The sequence below is a fragment of the Dasypus novemcinctus genome, chromosome 2, assembly GCF_030445035.2.
Source record: "Dasypus novemcinctus isolate mDasNov1 chromosome 2, mDasNov1.1.hap2, whole genome shotgun sequence".
In the NCBI taxonomy this organism is placed as follows: Eukaryota; Metazoa; Chordata; class Mammalia; order Cingulata; family Dasypodidae; genus Dasypus; species Dasypus novemcinctus.
In genome coordinates this window covers 68,567,481-68,589,591 of record NC_080674.1, presented here as the reverse complement: position 1 = coordinate 68,589,591, position 22,111 = coordinate 68,567,481, and the positions used below count along the sequence as shown (strand labels likewise).

At 36.0% G+C, this 22,111-nt stretch overlaps 1 protein-coding gene across 7 annotated transcripts in view; it reads right to left on the bottom strand.

Annotated features, from left to right (window-relative positions):
• MAST4 (microtubule associated serine/threonine kinase family member 4) overlaps positions 1-22,111 on the bottom strand; it is a 632,991-nt gene that overhangs the window by 269,300 nt on the left and 341,580 nt on the right. For 4 of the 7 annotated variants that reach the window (XM_004465586.5, XM_058309534.2, XM_058309549.2 and 1 more), the window contains one exon: positions 21,029-21,060. In XM_004465586.5, coding sequence (XP_004465643.2) covers positions 21,029-21,060 — 32 coding nt within the window. Of the gene's footprint in view, positions 1-4,775; positions 4,812-21,028; positions 21,061-22,111 lie in introns of all 7 variants that reach the window. The other 3 variants (XM_058309528.1, XM_071208385.1, XM_058309542.1) reach the window with 1 other exon arrangement.

Here is a 22,111-nt window from a genome sequence, read left to right as displayed (position 1 = left end):
AATATTTACATACAAAGATATATTCCATCAGTTCTGTTTCTCTGGAGAACCTTGAGTAATATAGTAGTCCTTTGACATAACTTAACCTGAAAATTAAATGCAGCCAACAATGTATGTCACTAGCTCACAAAAGGTTTCTCAAAGGAGGAGGAAACTATTTCTCTTTAAGGCACAGAGAATAAGGGTCATTGACTACTGAGCCAGTAGCTCCATTTGAATACATGGAACAGTCTTAATTCATTTCTCGATGGCCAGAAGACCTAACAGCAGAAAAGAGAAGCACTCAAGTCACAATTGCAGTTGATTTCGAATTTCTACAATAGGGATAGAGTGGAGTCTCACTGGAAAGTAACTACATCTTCTCTGGTGATAGTATACTTTACCACCAACAGAGATGTATAAAATTTAAGCAATGGGAGTAGAGCAGTTTGATATAGTTAGGAATTCCAAAAATAGATATTAGATTATGTTTGTAAACTTGTTTTCTCCTCTGGGCATATTAGAGTGTATTGGATTCAGAGGTTTTACTTTTACTTGATTAAATAATGATTAAGACTTTGATTGGGCCATGGCAGTAGGGTGCTGAGTCCCCACCCCTTGGTGGGTGTGGATTCACAGATAAAAGACATGGGAAAGGACAGAGTTGGAGTCTTGATGCTGGAGACCCAGGAAGTAAGCACACAGAGGAGCTTGGTTGTGAGTGAAGAGAAACAAGCCCTGGGAAGAGAGGAACCTTGAGTCCAGAGAGGAGCAAGCCTGGGAAGAGAGGAATCCAGGAAGCCTGAATCCTGGCAGATGTCGGCAGCCATCTTGCTCCAATACATGGTAAAAGACTTTGTCTGAGCGGAGTAACTTATGCTTTATGGCCTGCTAACTGTAAACTCCTACCCCCAAAAAATACCCTTTATAAAAGCCAACAGATTTCTGGTATTTTGCAACAGCACCCCTTTGGCTGACTAAAACAGAGAGTTTCACACTTGTATTGGGTTTGTTGCATCAATATTTTGCTCTACCTCCTACATCCAAGGAGACTTAACATACTCAACTGGTGGGTATTAATAATAAAAAGATGGGAGGCTGCTGATGATATTTTGCTTTCAGATAATCTAAAATGGTGTGACACACATGAAAATAATATTTAATAAGGGAAACATTTTAACAAGAATGAAATAATAACATTTAATTAGAACATAAAATGAAGTTAAATTTTTGTCTTGGCCATATGTAAGCAACCATGTGTCTTAAACTCATAAATAATGTATGCAAAAATCTTTTGCCTCAATTGGGTTGTTGAATTTTTAGTTTAAGGTTTTTTTTCATGTTTTAAAAGTACAATATCACGTAAGGTTATTTCATTTGTTTGCTCTCAATTAAGAATACTATCTAGGAATGAAGGTGGGTTCCAGTTTACCTCATCTTCATAGGTCCAAGATGATATCCCTAGCCTAAAGGAGTATTTTTCAGTTAGTACAGTAATGCATGCCATCACTTGCTCAAAAGGCAGCCTTGGAACGGCTGTAACATATCATTAGTTGATTCATTTAAATCAACACACATGATACTTTTTATACAATGTTGCAGTTTTTGCCCCCACCTCCACCTTATTCCTCAAGTTCTGTTGAAGATGATTTTAATTAGTTGAGTTCTTATCTCTGCCCAATTTATTACATCAAGACTTCTGGCCATAATGGTTTTTTGGGTATCTTGGTCCACTGCAGCAACTAGGATTTTTCTAACCTCAAGAATAATAAACCCCACAGCCACAGCTTTGCCTGTGGACCCCAAGAGTCAATTCAACCTCTGGTCACAGATGGCTGTTTTTGTGTATTTGTTTACAAAAAAGAAAGGTTCTCTCTCCGAACCTACACAATTCTATCTTCCAAGTCTTTCAGGCTTAGGCAGCTCTGGAACAACCTAAAGCCTTAATTAGAAAAAGAAATATTCCTTCATTTTTGTTGATCTTATAACTCCTGCTGTTTTATATTTTTACCTGTATTATATATTTGATATCTTCATTGGTTTTTACTGTGGTTTAAGGTTCCTGGGATAACCAACATCTATCTTAAAATAATTTTACTCAAGATGAACATTATAAGATTTATATTAACAAACATTTGAAATACATGCTAATTATAACTTCTTACATTAATATTTATTTGTTGTGTCATTTCTGTGGATGATTTAAACCTGAATGCACAACACATAACTTGGGTTGACTGAAATATAACTTATTTGGAAACACTGGAAACAGGATATGTCTTTTTTTAGTGCATTTTATATTGTCACCTGTGCATTTATCATGATTGACTCTTGGCTTTTGGTTGACTCAACTTGTTCCAATGACTTACAATTACCATTTCCTTTTTGTTGCTTAAATTTTCACTGTTGTCCAGCAGAAGTCCCTTCACTTTGGTTCATCTGTCCTTTTAGCACATCCACCTTGCATTGCTGAAAGCATCTGCGCTGTTTAGCAAAAATTATTTCCAAACCAACATATTTCCCCCTATTCCAACCATGGCATTCAGCTATGCTCCAAGTAAAAATTCCTGATTTCTTTTAGTGAAGAGTAATATTAGAGAACAAAATTGAAATGACCATTTCCATACAAGTACTGAATGAAAGCTAAGAGAGAAATGATTATCATCTTCTTTGGAACAAAGCAGGAAAACTATTTTTGGTTTTGATTTAACAAAGAGCATGAGTTCATAATGAAGATTTCCATTTAACTCTAACTTTAGCAAGTCCTTCTTTGGATATTTATGAAATAATTTATATTAATTTCTCCCTCTTTTCTAAATTACCATCCTTAACATTCATATGTCATGCAAAAATTGCTATACCAACCCATTTGTTTGAATTATAATACTATTAAAAGTCCTAGGAAGCACCATTTTAAAGCATAACTTCATTTTATCCAAGCATACCATTCAATAATAATCACAATACATTCATTATTTTACCATTTCATATTTTTGGCCATAGCTTAGAACAAACTATAGATTTTTTTCAAATTAACTAGGTAAATACATGTAGAATTTACATGGGGATATACCTCTACTTCCATAAGCAAAATACAGACCTTGGATATATTTGTGTGTGTTTATTTGTAAACCAATATTATTATTATTTTTAATCCCAGGCAGTTTGTGTTGAATTCCAATTTCTCAAAGGCATTTAGAAAAATGCAAATATTTATTGTTTACTATTGAACCAGACAGAGTTTCCAAAAAAACAATCAACATATCAGTGAATACAATTAATATCATACTAATATTAAATTATAAGAATTGCCAAAAATATATTAAATATTAGACAACTTCACTCCAAATTTCAAGTGGGACAATCTCTGTAAGTTCATATAATATTCAACATTTCTTAAGTTTAAAAAAGAATGAAATCATAAAAGATCCCAACATGCATAATTTATTAAGCATTTCAGTTGCAGTTTTTGTTTAGAACATTTTAGACATCCCTCAAACAAATCAGGTACGGATATACTTCATAATTTGGCATATAAAGATAAATGTGTGTTATTTATAAGGTTAAAGTCATTAAAAGCTTTAATCACTTTTGTGTCACTGCAATAATCTACTTTTTTTATAGATAAATGTCATGCCTGTATCCCCAATCTTGTGGTAACTGTACAATTATCACAGACATAAAATAAAATCACATTAAAAAAAAGTAAAGTCCACAGTAGAAATAACCCTAAGTATGTCATTAAGTATTTTTCCAATTTAGAGTGAGAGAGCTTATAATGATAAATGTTAACCTCTAGGTTCTACTTACTGTAATATTACGTTACCATTTATTAAAAACATATAAGATAAAACTCCCCCATTTTAAGTTTTAAAATTTAATTTAACCAGAATATGGGAAAGTAAATGGATACAAACAATTATAAAATATATGATAAAAAAAGCTAGTGAAGGAGAACTTACCAGATATTACAACTCACTAGAAAGCCACTGCATTCAAAACAGAATGGTGTTGGCACAGAAATAGACAGATAGGGATCAGAACAGAGAGTCCAGAAATAGATCCAAATATACATGGCATCTTTATATGTGACAAGGGTAACATTTCAATCCCATGGAAAATAAATGTTCTTGTAATAACTAGGACTTAAGTAACCGGTTATCCATCTAGGAAAAAAAAGAAAGATAGAATCCTACCTCATATCATGCACCAAACTTAAAAATGGAGTAAGATTTAATGTTTAAAAAAAAAACAACTGGGGATAAAATTCAAGAGAATATTTGTATGACCTTGGAATGGGAGACACCACCCTGAGCAAAACAGATAACTCAGAAGCAATAAAGAAAAAGACAAACATATCTGATTACAACATAATTAACAATTTCATTTAGCAAAAGGCATCATAAACAGAGACAAAAACTCTGAACATATCTTTGCACACATAAAACAAAGGGTGTGTATTGCTAATACATAAGAGCTCCTAAAACTTGAAAAGGGAAAATACTACCAAAAACAAAAGTGGACAGTGGAAATGAAATGGAGAAAAGAGAAATTCACATGGACAATAACCTTGTGAAAATGTGTTCAACATCAACAGTAGTAAAAGAAAATGCAAATTAGAGTAATGATCAGAGCTAACAGGATTGGCAAAAACTAAAAAGAACAGTAGCATCCAATGCTGGTGAAAATGTACAAAATGGGCACTCTTATGTACACTGTAGATGTGAAGGTGGGATTTGCTATTCCTTTGGGGAAAATAATCTAACAATATCTATTAAATTTAAAAATACACATACCGTTTGACCAAGCAATTCCACTTCTGGGAATCTATCCTATAGGGAGAAAAAAGGACCAGTACGTAAGGCTATATGCACAAAGATGTTTAATTGCAGCATTATTTCATGGGGAGGGAGAGGGGATGGGAAAAAACATGAATGACCATCAATGGGGAAATGGTTAAATGAAATGTGGTATATCTATAATATGGAACATATTATATATATATTTATTTTAAAAAATGGGATAACTCTGTATTTATTAAGCTGGAATACTGATAAGGTAAGGAAAGTCAGTTGAAGAGTGAGTGCTAGGATCCCATTCTCCTTAAGGCAGGCAGCCATCACAACTGCAACAAAACAATGCATGTAAGTGCAGGAAGTAAGGAATGGAAGAATGCGGACAACCTGACAACCGCTACCTAGAGCTGCGCATGGAGACAGCACTGGCAGGGCTGGACATTATTTACTTTTGTATCTTTGTGCTATTTTACTGTGAGCACCATATTAATTTTATAATTTTCAAAAATATACTTTAAAAATCTTTTAGTTTTTATTAGTGATAGTAGAGTTGTAGTGTTTTCAAACATTCATTTTTAGTAAAATAGTAACCAATGATCAAACATTCCTTCTTTGCTTCCTTCAGTCTCACCATAGAGCTTATTTTTGGTTGCCTCCCCATTCCATCTCTCTTCCATGTGTTATCAGCTGTGTGGTTTGGGTAGGATTCCTGAGTGGTCTAAGCTAGTGTTGTCCAACAGAAAAATAACATGAGTCATTTATATAATTTAAAATTTTCTAGTACTCACATTAAAAAAGTAAAACAGAAATAGGTGAAATTAATTTTAATAATTTATTATCTAACCCAATATATCCTAAATATTATCAACATGTGATTATTTAAAAATTATTAAGATATGTCACTTGAGATATGTCACTTTTTTTTTTTTTTTTTGATACCTCATTTCAGTCCAGTCACATTTCAAGCTTAATAGACAAATGTGGCTAATGGCTACTATTTTGGATAGCACAAGTCTAAGCAAAGGAGAGTAATGATATAAACATTACCATCTTCATGGGCAGACACATAATTTAAGATGGCCCAATCAAAGAGAAACCCATAAGGTTAGGAGGAGATTCTCTAGTGATGAGCATGAAGAAAAAAAAAGTAAGCCTGGGAACCGCTGGCTACCTAGGAGCTAGGAAGGGGCCTGAAGGAGGCTGAAGGAGAGAGAACCTGGGTCATCTGTGGTAACTCAGAGTCTCTAGATCAACCCCTGCAAGGAGTATGTACTTTTTAGATACATGAGCTGTTAAAATTTATTTTCTCAACTGCTTTAAGTTGACAATGCCATCCAAACAAATTCATCTTTTTCTTAAGTGAATTAACTCGAATGTCCAATTTTTCCCCCACTTATTCGCAGTCAAGGTATTCTTTTGTTAAACTATTAGTACTATTTGATAATGTTTTTTGGCATTGTCTGGAAACATTCCCAAAGAAGATTCCCACAAACTAATTTTTGATCATCCAGGATAATTTTCCATGGTCACCACACAAGAGAGTATTTCTCCTTAAGACACACGCGTGAGATCTCAGAACAACCTATCAGCTTCTACTTTCATTTCACCCTCTTTTCGGTCCTCCTTTTTGAGTCCACAGTTTCTCAATCTTGGCACTAATGGCATCCTGAGCAAGATAACTCTGTTCTTGGCGGCAGTCCTTTGCACTGTAAGATATTTAGCAGCATCCCTGGCCTTGACCCACTAGATAACTAGAAGTATTCCTTCCCTGACTATGACAACCAAAAACGTCTCTAGACATTGTCAAATGTCTGCTTGTGTGGCAAAATCCTCCCCCCTGGTTGAGAACGACTATTGTAGACCAACAATCACTTCACATGAACAACTGACCTTCATTGTTTTATAGGACTCTTCATTCCAGTATTCAATAAAGAATGGTGCCACCCTCCCCGCATCATAATCTTTCCAACCTCACAGCCCTTTCCTCTGGCCCCTGAACCTCATCTGTTCAAGCTCTTTCTCCTTACAGCTCATTTACAGTCACCCACTGCCTAGCTCAGGCTGCCTGGACTGAGTCAATCCATCCCAGTTTCTGCACACTGTGTCGATTTACATTTTACTCTCTATAATCCACCTCTAAGACAGGAGTTTCATTAAAATCACTGGGCAACTCTTGATAGATCCCTAAACTGGTCTATATGTCAGTCCAATTCCAGTAAAAATCTCAATAGGATTTTTGTAAAAACTGACAAACTGACTCTAAAATTAATATAAAAGTGCAAAGGACCTAGAATAGCCGAAACAACTTTGAAAAAAATAAGAACCAGATTGGAGGACTAGTATTATCTGAGCTCAAGGCTTATTTTATAGCTACAGTAATCAAGAAAGTGTAGTACTGGTGAAGAGACACATAGATCAACAGAACAAAATAGGAAGTTCAGAAACAGACCCACACATCAACAACTGCTTTAGACAAAGGTGCAAAGGCAACTTAGTGGAGACAGGATAGTCTTTTCAGCAAATGATAGTGTAACAATTAGATAACGACATGCAAAAAAATTGATCTTCATATACAAAAATTAACTCAAAATGGACCATAGAGTTAAATGTAAAATGTAAAACTGCAAGACTTCTAGAACATAGAAGAACATTTTTGGACTTTGGATTAGGAAAAACAAACCAAAAGCATGATCATTTAAAAATCAACTCAATAAATCAGATGTCTTCAAAATTAAGAACTTCTGCTCTTCAATAGATACTATAAAGAGAATGAAAATACAGGCCCCAGGCTGGGAAAAAATATTTGCCAATCATGTATCTAATAAAGGTCTTGTATCCAAACTATTGAACAAGTCCCCAAACTCAATAATAAAAAAATAACCTAACTTTTAAAAATGGGTTCACCAAAGAACATATTCAAATGGCAAATAAGCATATGAAAATAAGTTCAACATCATTAATCATCAAGGAAAGGCAAATTAAAACCAAAATGAAGTACTAATATTATACATCTATTAGACTGGCTAAAATTTTTTAAGAATGTAACAAAGGGAGGGAGGCAGGGAGGGGAGAAGGGACGGGTACAGGGAGGGAGGGAGGGAGGGAGGAGGGAGGTACCAAGTATAAGAGATGATACTTCATCTGCTGATGAGGATGCAGAGGAACTGGAACTCTCAACCAATGCTAGTAGAAATGTAAAACAGTACAGCACTTTGAAAAAACTGTTGTTTGCATATTCTTATCAAGTTAAAAATATACCTTTTATATGATCCAGCCATTCCCAAGTCACCCAAGAGAAACAAGAGCTTAAGTCTACACACAAATTTATATATGAGTGTTCATAGCAGCTTTATTTCTAATAGCCAAAAAAAATAAAAAACCAAATGTCCATCAATAAGTGAATGGTTAGGGAAACGGACTTTGGCCCAGTGGTTAGGGCGTCCGTCTACCATATGGGAGGTCCGTGGTTCAAACCCCGGGCCTCCTCGACCTGTGTGGAGCTGGCCATGCGCAGTGCTGATGCGCGCAAGAAGTGCCGTGCCACGCAAGGGTGTCCCCCGCGTGGGGGAGCCCCCACGCGCAAGGAGTGTGCCCGTGAGGAAAGCCACCCAGCGTGAAAAGAAAGTGCAGCCTGCCCAGGAATGGCGCCGCCCACACTTCCTGTGCCGCTGACGACAAGACAACAGAAGCGGACAAAGAAACAAAAGCAGACAAAGAAACAAGACGCAACAAATAGACACCAAGAACAGACAACCAGGGGAGGGGGGGAAATTAAATAAATAAATAAATCTTAAAAAAAAAAAAAATAAGTGAATGGTTAAATAAACTGTAGCCTACCAGTTCAATGGAATATTACTTAGCAATAAAAACTAACGAATATTAGCATATGCTACTAGATGGATACATCTAAAAATAATCATGATGATGAAAGATCAGACAAAACAAAGTATAAAAGTGTGATTCCATTTATATAAAATTTTAGAAAATATTAATTACCCTTTAGTGATGGAAAGCATCAGTGGTTGCCTAATTAGGGGAGTGGGAGACGGCATGAAAAGAGGCACTACAAGGGACCCAAAGAACTTTGAAGGGAGATGAGAATTTCATCATCTTGATTGTGGTGATGATTTCACAGGTATATACATACGTCAAAGTTTATGAAATTGTGCACTTTAAATTATGTCCAATTTATTGTATTTCAATTATACCTCAATAAAGCTGTTATAAAAAGAGGAAAAAAGCATCTCTAGCTAATGGGGAAAACCTTAACTGCTAGACTATGTTATACTGCTTTTGAGACAAGTGAAATTGGTTTGTGCTACATGGGATTCCATGAGCTGGAACAGTTTTTGGGTTGTTGTGTTGATGTTTTAAATTCTGATGTGGGTTAAAAACATAATCATAATTCCTGGGTATCTTAACATAATACAGTCTAGGCAATGTTAAATAGTGTTAAAGTGTGCTAGGGTGGGGAAAAGACTCAAGTCTCATGATGTACCGTGATGAACTCTCTCTTTGCTTTAATTCTCCTTTTAAACACCTCTCAAAACCACCACCACCATTTCCATCCCTAATGTGGTCTTAAAGACATGTCAGACCAACATTTTTCAGCAACAAGAAATTATAACAGCATTAAGTGGCCTAAATTCTCCAAGAAAATAATTAAGTAACATACTTTTAACCAGATGTTTGATGACAGTATTTCTCCCTGTGATTCCACCAAAATTAACTGCATTTACATACAAATTGATAATACCATAGAATTCCACCTAAAAAAGCCACTATTGTTCCCCTAAGACATGAAACCTTGTATACTATTAATTTCATTTCAGTATATGACATCAACTGCATTTAAAAAATATACTCAATGGCTTCTTTAATCCACAAGGAGTGGTTTTAGCATTTAAACTAATTTATCCCAGACATTAAAAAAAAACAAAACAACCTTCTGCTTATTCTACCCAATAACTGATTCTTATTTATTAAGATATTAAACACTATGCTTTGTAACTCTGAAATACAAAGCCCCTGGTGCACTCACTCATGTGTCCTACGCAGAGCAAATATGAATGTTTACTGCCTGGATACAGAGGCCAAAGGAAGCGGAGAAAAGGAGCAAAATTCTCTTTCTCTTTGCTCTGCTTTTACTCCCTGGATTAAACATAGCACTTGCTCCACACCAGCTGCACAGAGGATGTCACGTGATGCTGTTAAATTAGCACAGAGGAACTCTTTAGACTGGCATGACTAGCCCTGGTCAATCCTTGACAGATAAACCCAAGAAACAAGACCAGACCTTGGGAGAGGCAGCCTTTCCATAAAGACCCACTGAACTAGGAAGTGGAGCTTTAAGTCAACTAGTCCGAAAAAGATACCTTAGAAAGGAGCTTTCCGTGAAGGAAGCCCAAATAAGTCAATGCAGCTTAGCTCTACAACAAGAAAATTTTCCTCACTTGTCCTCTATAAACTTTCCCTTTCCAATCCCTCAGTGGAGTTCCATACCACTTCCAGTTTGGCACCACCCAAACGGCAAATCATTTGTTTTCCAAAATAATTTTAAAAAATTTTAAATTGTCTCAGCAGTATCTTTTTCAGTGCCATCTTCTCAAAGCAAATGCCCTCCTCAGTTTTCTAATACAAAAAAAGCCCAAATAATAATCTCTGCCTCAAGGCTGACCTTTCTAAGTAAAAGGATATACCAACAATAACAATTAAAAACTGCATGGGAATATCAGGGTTTAGGAATAGTTTGGCACTAAGTGCTAATGTCTCAAGGGCAATCCCATTGATCTTGATGACATATCAAAAGTTCGAAATTGTTCTTGTACAATAGAGATCAGAAAGCCTACATCAAATTAATATTTACTATAATAAGAGAGTAAGGATACCTTCACATAAGTCTCTATCCAATTTGTAGATATTTCTTAGAAGAGTTTATATATTTATAGAATACAGGCATTTAAAAATCTTCCCCTCAATATGATACATATATATATATATACACACACATATTGAAATTATGATTATTAAAATGCTCATCCTTTAAAAAATACATTAACATTTATCCTTCCTTGCTAGGTCAAATTCATGCCACTCTTTTTCACATGCAAATCAAATTCATAGAATATACTCAATAGAACTGTTTCCTCTCCTGTAATTGCATTTGCAGAAATATCTACATAAAATCCCCTTATGGTACTAGTCAAAAGTTATCGAGGTGACGTGTGAGGTACAGCAGAGCGCAGAAGCCTCTGGGAAGGGAAGCACGGAGCTGATGGCATGTTCCACAGGTATGTCTTAAGCATTAAGATGGGAAAGTCATCAACCTCCTATGGGAAGAGGTGACTCTGTAAAACATGTTAAAAGACAATGCATGTGTATTCAGATGAAACAATGGCCACCAAAATTCTCAGAAGGCAAGGACCCTATTTAGAGGAAACGAGAGAGAGAAATCCTAAAATACATTTGTTTTTCCTCCTGCTGCTCCGGTCTGACAGTTTGTTGCCACAAAGAGTCAAAGAGAAAGGCGTTTAATTCTCAGGAGTCAGGATGGCAGAGGAGATAGTACATATTCCAAGGAGAAATAACAAGAAACAAGCATGTGGTTTCCCATCTGGGCCATTGTGGTCCCAGTTCATTACCACAGAATGGAGGAAAAGATAGAACAAGATAAAATTCGGTTGCTCCGCTCACATGTTTAACTGTATAGAGAATATATTTGGGGATTGCCAGTTACTGCAGCTGGGACAGTTGCATACCCTTAAGAACAGCTAACACTAGTTTCTTGACCAGTTTGAGGTAAATTTAGCCTCCTGGTAGCACTGGGCTTGTGATTTGAGGTTTTCCCTTGGGTTGCTTTTAAGCAGAGTCCATGCTCTGAAATACGACTTGCTTTCCATAATGTTGAAAGTAACCATGACAAACACAGATAATACTCCATGAAGTCTACCCTGTATTTAGTCCACACTGTGGAGGTCAATGCTAAAATTCACGCCTTTACAGAATACAATGTACCCAAGTCCTTGCTATTATCTGCATTTCTAACACAAGTGCACTGACCTCAGGAAGGAAAGGTTGCTTTCCAGTCTCTACTGGTTAGGAACCTAAATTTGGTTACAGGTCTCCATTAAGGTACTACATAAGCACAAGCTAGTCTCATCTCCTCTGAAATGTAAGTTTCTCATTTATCAAAGATTATTAAATCAGATTTCTGTTATTTTCTTCCCCCTCTAAAACCCTGTGGTTAAAATTTTCCATATGAAGGGCTATAATATCCCATATAATTTCCCTCAATGCAGATATGTCCCAAAACCCAATTTCAAGAAGTGACCTGAAGGAAGAACAGGTCTAAAGTGATGGATTATTCTGGAAGAGGAGCCCCTGAGCACAGGTATGACAGCACCAGGACATGTCTTTTCTGTGGGGCCTATCTCCAGGGCACACCTGGAAAGCTAGGACCAGGGCTGTCCATCGCCAGGTACGAGTGAAAGATCTGCCAAGGATGTGGGGTCAGCTGTCCTCTTTAAGACTTTTCCACTGATGGAAGAGTTGCCCAACAAAACAGCCCCTAGGAAAACACTACTCAAATGATTCTGACTGCAGGGTTACCTTCCCCAGCCTATCAAGCAATCTTTGTCTTACTGAGCAGGTCAAAGAAGCGATTTGGCAGAATGAGGGAGAAGAGTGTAATTCCAATACATTTTATTTATAAAACACATAATACTTACTGCACTCCAAGCATTGTTATAAATATTTTACAAATATTAACTAATTTAATTCTTAAAACAACCCCAGGATACAACAGTATTCCCATTTAACAGATGAGGAATATCAGCCACACAATGGTTAAGTAACTTTCTGAAGGTCACAAGGCTAATTAAATGGCAGTCAGGAGTCAAGCCCAGGCAGGGTGGCTCTTGAGTCCATTCTCTGAAATACTATGTTCTGATCACCTATAGGATAACAGACCCAAGAAGGAGGCTTTTAGTGGAAAACACAGGTATCTGCCTGCCTCAGCGGGCCACTCTATACAAGCCTTGATGAAAAGGTTGTTCATTTAAAAACCTTCCCCCAAATCCTGTTTGATTTAGATTTGCTAAAAAGCTATTCTGGTAAATATGAAATTGATAGTTGTTTCTCATGCCTTTGGGGACCCAAAAGCCACATAAACACTACACATACGTCCTGATGCTCACCCAAGAACAGCAGTGCTCATCTGGGGATGGCATTTTAGATTCACCTTGAGAATTGGTTAAAAGTAACACAAGTCTCAGTCCCTGCAGGAAGCCACCCCCAACACACACACATAGGGAACCTGAGGATGTCTGGAAGGGCAAACATATTTTTATAAACCTCTCCAAGTGACCCCACTCTCTCCGCTGGAGGAAAATAAAGGTCTTCCTATAATTTTCAAAGGTAAGAAGATCAATTCTACATTGTTTCTATCTCACAGATCTCTTCACCTACCCTCTTCACAAAAGACAAATGCTTGCATGATAAGAAACGAGGCAAACACATACCAAATACCAAACTGGCTATTCAATGAATATATAAATGCAATTGACATTCTTTTCACAGTCTGAAATCCTCTCTTTACTCTCAGGATATATTACACCATTCTCTTTTTATATAAACATGCCACTTTAAATGCTAATTCAGATGCAACACTCAATTTTTTCTTCTTTTTGGTTTTCTGTCAAAATGACACTGGACTTCCCTTTTGGCTTCCACAATAGTTATTTTGAATTCTTGCTTCAATATTTGTGGGGGTGAAAGAGTATGAAAGTGCTAAGAAAACTAAATTTATTTTTAAAATAATCCAAATAAGATTTACATGGCCTTTATTTTGCTGGAATTAAGCTCACTCCTTCTCTTTCAGGAAATGTTGCCTTGACCTTGCTGAAAATCTCATAAATCTAATTCAAATCAGTTGTAAAACAAGGTGATTCTCCCTCCTTGCATTCTAGAAATAACCTCATTTTATTCAAACTACTTTTCCAAATATCCAGTCAAGGCAGGATGTTCTGGCTGAAACACAACAGGCCTGAGTGTAAAGTCTTTAAAAAAATAAAATACACAGACCTATACATGCCAGTGACATCTACCCAGGCCTATTCCACTACAAAGAAGGTCACTTCCTATCTTGCTTCAGAAGGGGGAACAGTGACCTAAAAGATAACCTAATCCCAATGTATTCAGTGTTATTTACCTATAGTAAGGCAAACTCTATCTCATATTTCTAGCAGATCTTTAGTCTTTAATCTTAACCACTCTTTAACAATGTTCTCTTCCTCTGCTGTTCAATCATATCTGCTACCCCACCCCCTGGGCACCCTTCTCTGCCTCTCTACCCAAAAGATGCAAAATTAGAAAGACGTGAAATAAATTCATGACATTTTTACCACTGTTTTCTTAAGTTTTTATTTTGAAATACTTTCAAACTTAAAGGACATGGGAAGCAGATTTGGCTCACCTGATCGAGCATCCGCCTATCACATGGGAGGTCCAGGGTTCAAACCTAGGGCCTCCTGACCCATGTACTGAGCTGGCCCACACACAGTGCTGATGTGCGCAAGGTGTGCCATGCCACTCGGGAGTGTCCCCTATGTAGGGGAGCCCCACACGCAAGGAATGCACCCCGTAAGGAGAGCTGCCCCGTGCGAAAAAAGTGCAGCCTGCCCAGGAGGGGCGCCACACACACAGAGAGCTGACACAACAAGATGACACAACAAAGAGAGACACAGATTCCCAGTGCTGCTGACAAGAATACAAGTGGACACAGAAGAACACACAGTGAATGGACACAGAGAACAGACAAGTGGGGCCGGGGGAGAACAGGAGAGAATAAATTTAAAAAAAAAAAAAAGGACAGTAACAAAAATAATGCAAACCCCCTACAGAGAACTCCAACATACCCTTAACACCCCAAACACAGATCCACCAATTTTAACATTTTGCCACATTTGCCATTAGAAACTAATCATCCGTCCAGGTAATTAGCTATTTGCCTATTTATCAATCCATTTCATGAGCACTGGAGTATAGATTACATACATCATGATCCTTGAACGCTTAATACTACCATGCAAGTTTCTTAAGAACAAGGATATTCACTTTTGTAACCACTTTAAGTGCAATTATCAAATTCAAGATATTTAATATTGATAATAAGCTTACAGTCTAAATTCTAATTTTTTTCTTATATCCCAATAATGTCCCTTTGAAGCTTTTCTCCTCCTTTGTTAGATCCTATCTAGGGTCATGTATTGCATTTAATTGCTACTATATCTTTAGTTGCTTGCTATTTTCTTTTTTTGAATTGTGGGAACATATATACAACATAAAGCTTCCTAGCACTCTCAGGTATACCATTCAATGGGATTAATCACATTCACAACATTGTGGTAGCTTCACCATCATTACTAAAACTTCCCATCTCCCAAACTGTAACCCTACACCCATTCTGAATTAACTCCCCATCCCCCACCTCCTACCCTTAGCAACCTGTGTTCTAACTTCTGTCTCTATGAACTTGCTCATTCTCCAATATGTTCTTTGTAGTTACCATGGGACTTGGCGACGAGGAAGAAGAATACACCTTTCCCAGTTCTTACAGATTGATCCGGGCAAGTGCTCTCTTTTAGAACTTATCCATACAAAAAGTTCAAAGAATAGCTCAAGGCCCAAACATAGGCACTGCCCTGATTCTTTCCGCACAGCATGTGTCTTGTCTTGGGTGTGCATCTGTGGCCCTGACAATTCCCCCATTTACAAGGATATGAGTATCCCCTCTTCCCAAGAAATAGTTTCTTCACAGTCCCAGTGCCCACAGTCAGCTACTTGACTGCTCTCCACAGCATTCTGCAGACATCTGTGAGCTGCCTTATACGTGCCGGCCGGGCAGGGCAAGGCCGGGACGTGAGTCCCTCAGGCCACCGCCAGACAGCCTGGAGCAGAAATTGAAGCTCCAGTACGTGCATGAGGGTTACCTCCCTTCCTCTAGGCCCAGGATCAGTGCGAGGGTGGAGAAGGGGCCTTTTTCTTGATTTGGTGTTTATCCTACTACTGCAGTCCTTTTACTGTTTCCTGGACCTTTGAGAATGAAGTTTCTGCTGGTTCTTGCTGGTTGTTCAAGGCTTCTGGGGCAGGGAGTGGGGTGGAAAGAGGGACAACCCAGAAACATCTTGATCAGGGCCCTCACCACACTTTTTGTGCATTTATTCATTTAGTTTGCAGCAAAATGGTTCTTGACACCAGCTCCCCTAAACAAAGTGGCTTTGTTTCCTGCCAACTCCCAGAGGCGACCTGTTGATGAATGAATCCTCATGTGATGCAGTAAAATAGCTGCGTGTTCAGTTCAGTGAGGAACTGAAAAGAAAATGTCTTTAAGATCTAAGTGAATTTACTAATACAGGATGCCTGGCCCCGTGGTACGGGTGTCTGAGATGGCTGTCTTGCTTGTGGATGGGGAGGTGGACTTCCTAGCAGACGTGAAATTGTTCAGTAGACTTGCCTATTCCATGGCCAGTTCTACTAAGGAACTAATGACTAATGATGAAAGGACAGGATAAATGGAGAAGGAACATCAGAAGTCAATAGAGAGGATTATTGCTACTAGATAGTATTATTGCTAGATCAAGAAACCAAAACAAGCCAAGACAATTCCTAAATTGCCTCTCCTACTTGACTCGGGTAATTTTCAAGCACTTTTCTAGGACTCCTGTGTACATAGATCTGTTTCTGATTGGATTCCTGCTGCTGGATTCTTCTTAAAAAGCATTTATAAAGCTTGTGTGGCCAAAGAACATAAAGCTAAGAAACTGCCCAAGTGTCAGTCACTGTTTCTACTAAATAAAGTGATAATTGCAATGACTTTATGGATCTCAGATCTACAGGACTCCACGAAACAATGCACTAATTAAAAGAGTTATAGGAAAGACCCTTTTAAGTAGCAGGAAGAAGTTTTATTTGCTAAGAAGAGATAATGTAGTTTCCTTTTTGTCTGGGTGGATAAATCTGAAAGACCATTAAAAAGCAAGATTACAGGAGGCAAGGGAGTTTCCTACTTCTCTCTCCAGGCTCTAACCAGGACCAAGGCACTATAGGGAATTCCATGAAAAAAAAAGCAGTTCTCTATCCTGGAGAGCTGTTTATTTGTGCAATTAACAAAACACAAAGGGGTCCTTGGTTTTGTTCTTAACCATTCATTAGCTCAGAACTCCAAGGTCACATCTCAGGCTTTTACCCTTTTTCCATTTTCCTTACTGAAAACAAACATCATCCCAGAGAGTTTTTACACTTAGAAATATCATTTCAGGACTTCAGTCCTAAATATGAACCACTACGTAAGGAGCCCAGAAAGCTAATGGTACTTTTATAAATATAAACAGGTTAGATTAGTTTTTATTAGAATAATCACAATAACATCAAGAGGGGTAGGTAAATTTCACAGTGAATTTAAACCATGAACGATTTTCTCAATAATCATACAGTCATCCAACGGCTGTTTGCAGTCATGTAGCACAAACTGTAATAGGAGCCAGAGAGAAAGAGCAGAGCATGTTCACTCTGCTGGAGCCTCACAGTTTAGCAGGGGGAGACAGACTTGCACACATTCTACAAACATCTATACTGTGTAAGTTATTGAACTGGACACCTGATTGAATAAAAAAAAAATTAGACTCACTTTTCTTAAAAGAGCTAAAAATCTAATACTAATCTCATCACAGGACTGAAAAAAAAATTCAGGTATGGTGTACTCTTGTTCAAAACAGATTAACATATACATGTACTTTTTCTTCAAAATTTTAAAGAACATATAAATATTTGGTTAAAACCATTTGAATTCTTATGATATTACTGAGCATTAAAAAAAAACATTTCAGGAATACCAAAATGTAGAAGAATATTATAAACACTTGCATACACATACCACTACAATAATGACATAAATGAAACTTTCTATGGAGTACTCTCTGATCCCACTTCTCTCACTCTCTCCAATGATTAGTAACTTTTATCCAAAACTTGCTTCCCATTCATGACTTTATACTTTTACTGTGAAAGCCTGTATCCAGAAACAACATAATATATTGTTTTGTACATTTAAAATTTTTAGCGTAAATGATACCTTGTACTTTTATCTTTTGCTCAACATTTTATTTTTTTATAATTGTTCCTGTTGGTACATGTAGTTCATTTATTTTACCTGATAAATAATATTTAATTGTATAACTATATCATGATTTATTCAAAGGATATAGAGATTTTGACAAGTGGCTGGAAGAAAGAGCAGAGAGTATAACAACTTTAGTTTTAAGGCGAAAGAGATGGGAAGTGCTGGGAAGCTGGGATCGACAGCCTTAAAGGAACAGTTACTCTTTGAAAGGAGGTACAATTGTAGAATTACAGCTGATTTCAGCTACAGAGGGAGTCTAGAGTAAAGATGAGATATAGGGCCTTGGAGAAGACAGTAAAGGGCTAGAAAAGCCTCTGAAAATTGATCTGGGGTCACTTGGTATTTAGTAACATCTTGTCTGGAAATCAAACCTCTCTTGCTTGTTGCCCTTTACAGCACACACACACACACACACACAAGTCAGGATATAATCATTGCCTTTGCAACCTGTTAATCATGAAACAAATCTTCAAGTTAGTTTTTGCCAAAATGATTGTAAATTAGTAATTTGTGAGGATCTGAATCATTTTTTCTACATAGAGCTTGCTTTTAATTAATAAGAAATAGAAAATAAAATTTGCTTTGTTCTTTTATTTGTGAAAGCTTTAACTTTTTTAAAAGTATGATTCTGGACTTAAACATTATCTTTAACTTTATTTAAAACAAACACTCAAAGTTTTAAAAAATCTGGTAAGCCCATAAGTTTCAGAATGATGTAAATGCATTTTCTAATATTATCCTTCAAGACATAAATTTGGAAGCAGCAGATGTAACTAAATGTGGTTCCTTCTTCCAAAGCACAGCCTTTCTGAAAGGACACGCCCTCTGACAAGTTCAGTCACATGGCTGGAAGGCCAAAGACAATGAAGAATAAGTCATATTCTGTGCAGTGGCTGTCAACATGGAAAAAAGACTCAATAAAACAGCAGGATCAAATCCTCCATCTTTCTGGGAAGAAGGCATAAGAAGACTTGAGAGTAACACAGGAGGCATTTATGTAGTAAATAAGCTGAAGTGTTAACAGGTTTAATAATCAGGTACCGTTACATTGGCTTACACCAATCTCTAATAAAGACACACTTGTGCCCTTTATTAAATCTGTATTAAAATCATTCTAGCATTTAAAAAATGTATTTCTTTTTCTCAAAGTCACAAAAGAGTCTTGCATGAGGAGAGTGATTACTGGCATTCTATAAGGTGGTTAATTGAAAATGTAAGCAGTGTAGAGTTACAAAACATCTATATCAGGCATCATTAATTCTTTTGAGAATATTTGTATTCAGTAGGAAATACAAAGATCATGTTTATTTTTAGCTTGCTTCACTGGGAAGTATTAATTTTTTCATAATTAAAAAAATGTAGATGTCAAAATACATGTATATACATTCATAATGTGCTTTATTCCCATCATCGGATTGATGGATCAAGTGATTTTTATTAGGGAGGGATTTTAAATGGCTCATATGCATTATATCTTTTTCTTCATATGTGGTGTTCAAAGCATGGGCTCCAAACAAATTTATGTCGTAATTCTTTAATCATTAAAGGCCCTATTCTCTCAAGGCATATAAATTTAAATATCTTTCATTGCCATGCATTTCCTCATCAACTCATGGCTATCAGAAAACATTAATAGAATTGATAATCACTCAGGTACAAAAGGAGAAGTTAAACAGATATAAAGGATCTAATTTTGCTAACTAACATTACCTGTTAATTTATAGGAAAAGTACTAATGTGATAACTCAAAAAAGGGTGATGGAACTAAGTTGAAAGGAAGATCTGAATTAAGTTCTAAAGTTTTCAAATAAAATATAAAAAAAAACTAGGGTGCCTTAAGTCTTAAATAAAACTATGAAGGAAATGAAATTTCTTTTCTATGAAGATATTTGTGAATTTTTACTGTTGTTTTATTTTTGTTTCTTATTTGTAATCACTATGGGAAATGTCAAAAAGCTTGTACTTTTCCAAGTCTAAGTGAGAGTCCAAATCTTGAGGCAAAGCAAGGGAAGTTTTTTCAATTCTATGGGCATTTCCTGTGGCAAAAACTTGGCCATTAACCTCCAGCACACAGAGATATAAGCTTGGAGCTAGTGACAATTTATCTAGGCCTGTTCTCAGAGGATAATGACCCAGCGTCCTCCTGCTAGCCTATCTTGTATAAAAAGCAGGAAGCAAAAAGGACAGTAATGAAATGTTCACAGCTAAGGAAGTACTGGTTCACAGATGCTCTCCAAAATTTAGCCAAAAGAATGTCTCTGATCTTTCAATAGCCATATATATTTCTAATCCTCCAAGCTGAGACTAGTATATGATAATCTTAACTATTGCACTTATTATTTTTCTAAAAAGAGAAGATACTCCATCAACTAACTTCTTCAACATAAATCAGACCAAATCTAAATATTTCTAGAAATATCCTTATATATTACCAGTTGATAACAAACCTACCCTAATTTTAATGGAATATTAGGGGTAGCTAATTTCATTTTGTAACTTACTAATGGAAAAGGCTGATTTATGCAAATATATTATAGGTCTAAAAAATAAAAGGTTGAAGCATACCATAAGGAAATCATGTCAAGGTTCATACATCTTCTATTTTAATCATACAAAAACATTACATCAATCAGTTTATTAAGGTCTAGATCTAATAGTATAAAACTTAGCAGGCTCAAAGTCTTCATCAATTAAATTCAAAAGGAAATAGTTTACTCTGCATAAAATTCATAGTATAAAGAACAATCATGGATTTCCAAAAACATATAGAAGAGCAATAATTCTTGGTTGGATCAATTTATACTATCTGCAGACCAAATATTTTTGCTTAGCTATAAAATAGAATAAAAATAGAATAAAAAATAAGATTCTCTTAGGATTACTCAACTTGGTTTAGAACGCCCATAAAGAAAAAACCCTAGAACTTATCTTCAAATCATTAAAATTTGACTTTAATTTTCTTAATTCAGTTGATTATCATTTACCTTCCATTTATCACTGAAAACCTAACAAGTCAAACAATAGTCACATTACAAAATGTACAAAAAGAAAACATGGAAACAAAATAACTACTTACAAACTTCCTCTTCTGGGAAGACTCAACTCCTTCTGTAAAAGAAAAAATATATATATATATATATGATATGCTATATTAATCTCAGACTATTAGGATACCAAATGGATAACATAGAATGTAATCATCCTTCATTATCCTTGATATGGCATTTCCTGTACTGAAAAGACTTTAATGCCATAATTTTATGCTGGGTTCCTTCTTACACTAATCTCTTTATAAACTGTGCTTAAAGGGCTACCACAATTTATCTGAATTCCAGAGAAGAAAGAGCACCAATTTCCCTGAGTAACTACAGTAAAATACAGTAAAATGAACCTATAATTGAGCATAAGGAAAATCCAAGGAAACAAAGGACTATCCAAAGAGGAAGGAGATATAGGAAGTAGAAGGAATTTTTCAGAATTATAATTAAATGTAAAGAGAAATGAAAAGGACAGTTCAGTCAACTATTTGCGCCCAACAAAAATAAGTCATGCAAAACATGTGCATACTAAATATCATACTTTATTATTATTTTTTAAAACAGGCAATGCAAAATGTTCCATTCTGGTATTACTTCTTAAAACAAATGTGACTACTTATGATATTTAAAAGTAGGTTAATGAACCTCTAAAATGGTAACCAGATAGCAGTAACAAGTAGAGTACATAATAAAATAAAAAGGGTACTCTCACATTTATCTCAAATTAATATCATTATCTACACAACTGAAGAGAGGCTGTAGGAAACCACAAAATCAACCAACGAACCAACAATCAAACAAGTCCAAGAAATAAACAAAACTGGATTCAAACTAGTGAATTTTTCAATAGCCTAAGTACTCAAGAATGATTACTTAATGACAATAATTAGAAATAGGAAGCAATGGGTCATCCAGTCTATTTGAACTCAAATGAGCATGCTATAAATTTTTTTTTTAAATTTGACTAAATTTGATTATTCATTCCCATAATTTTCATTTATATTTTGCCTTCCAGGAGAAACTTGAACATTATTATTTTTCTTTTTAGATTTTTATTCCTTTTTTATTACCTTTTTAAAAAGATACATAAATCACATAAAATGTCACATTAAAAAATATGA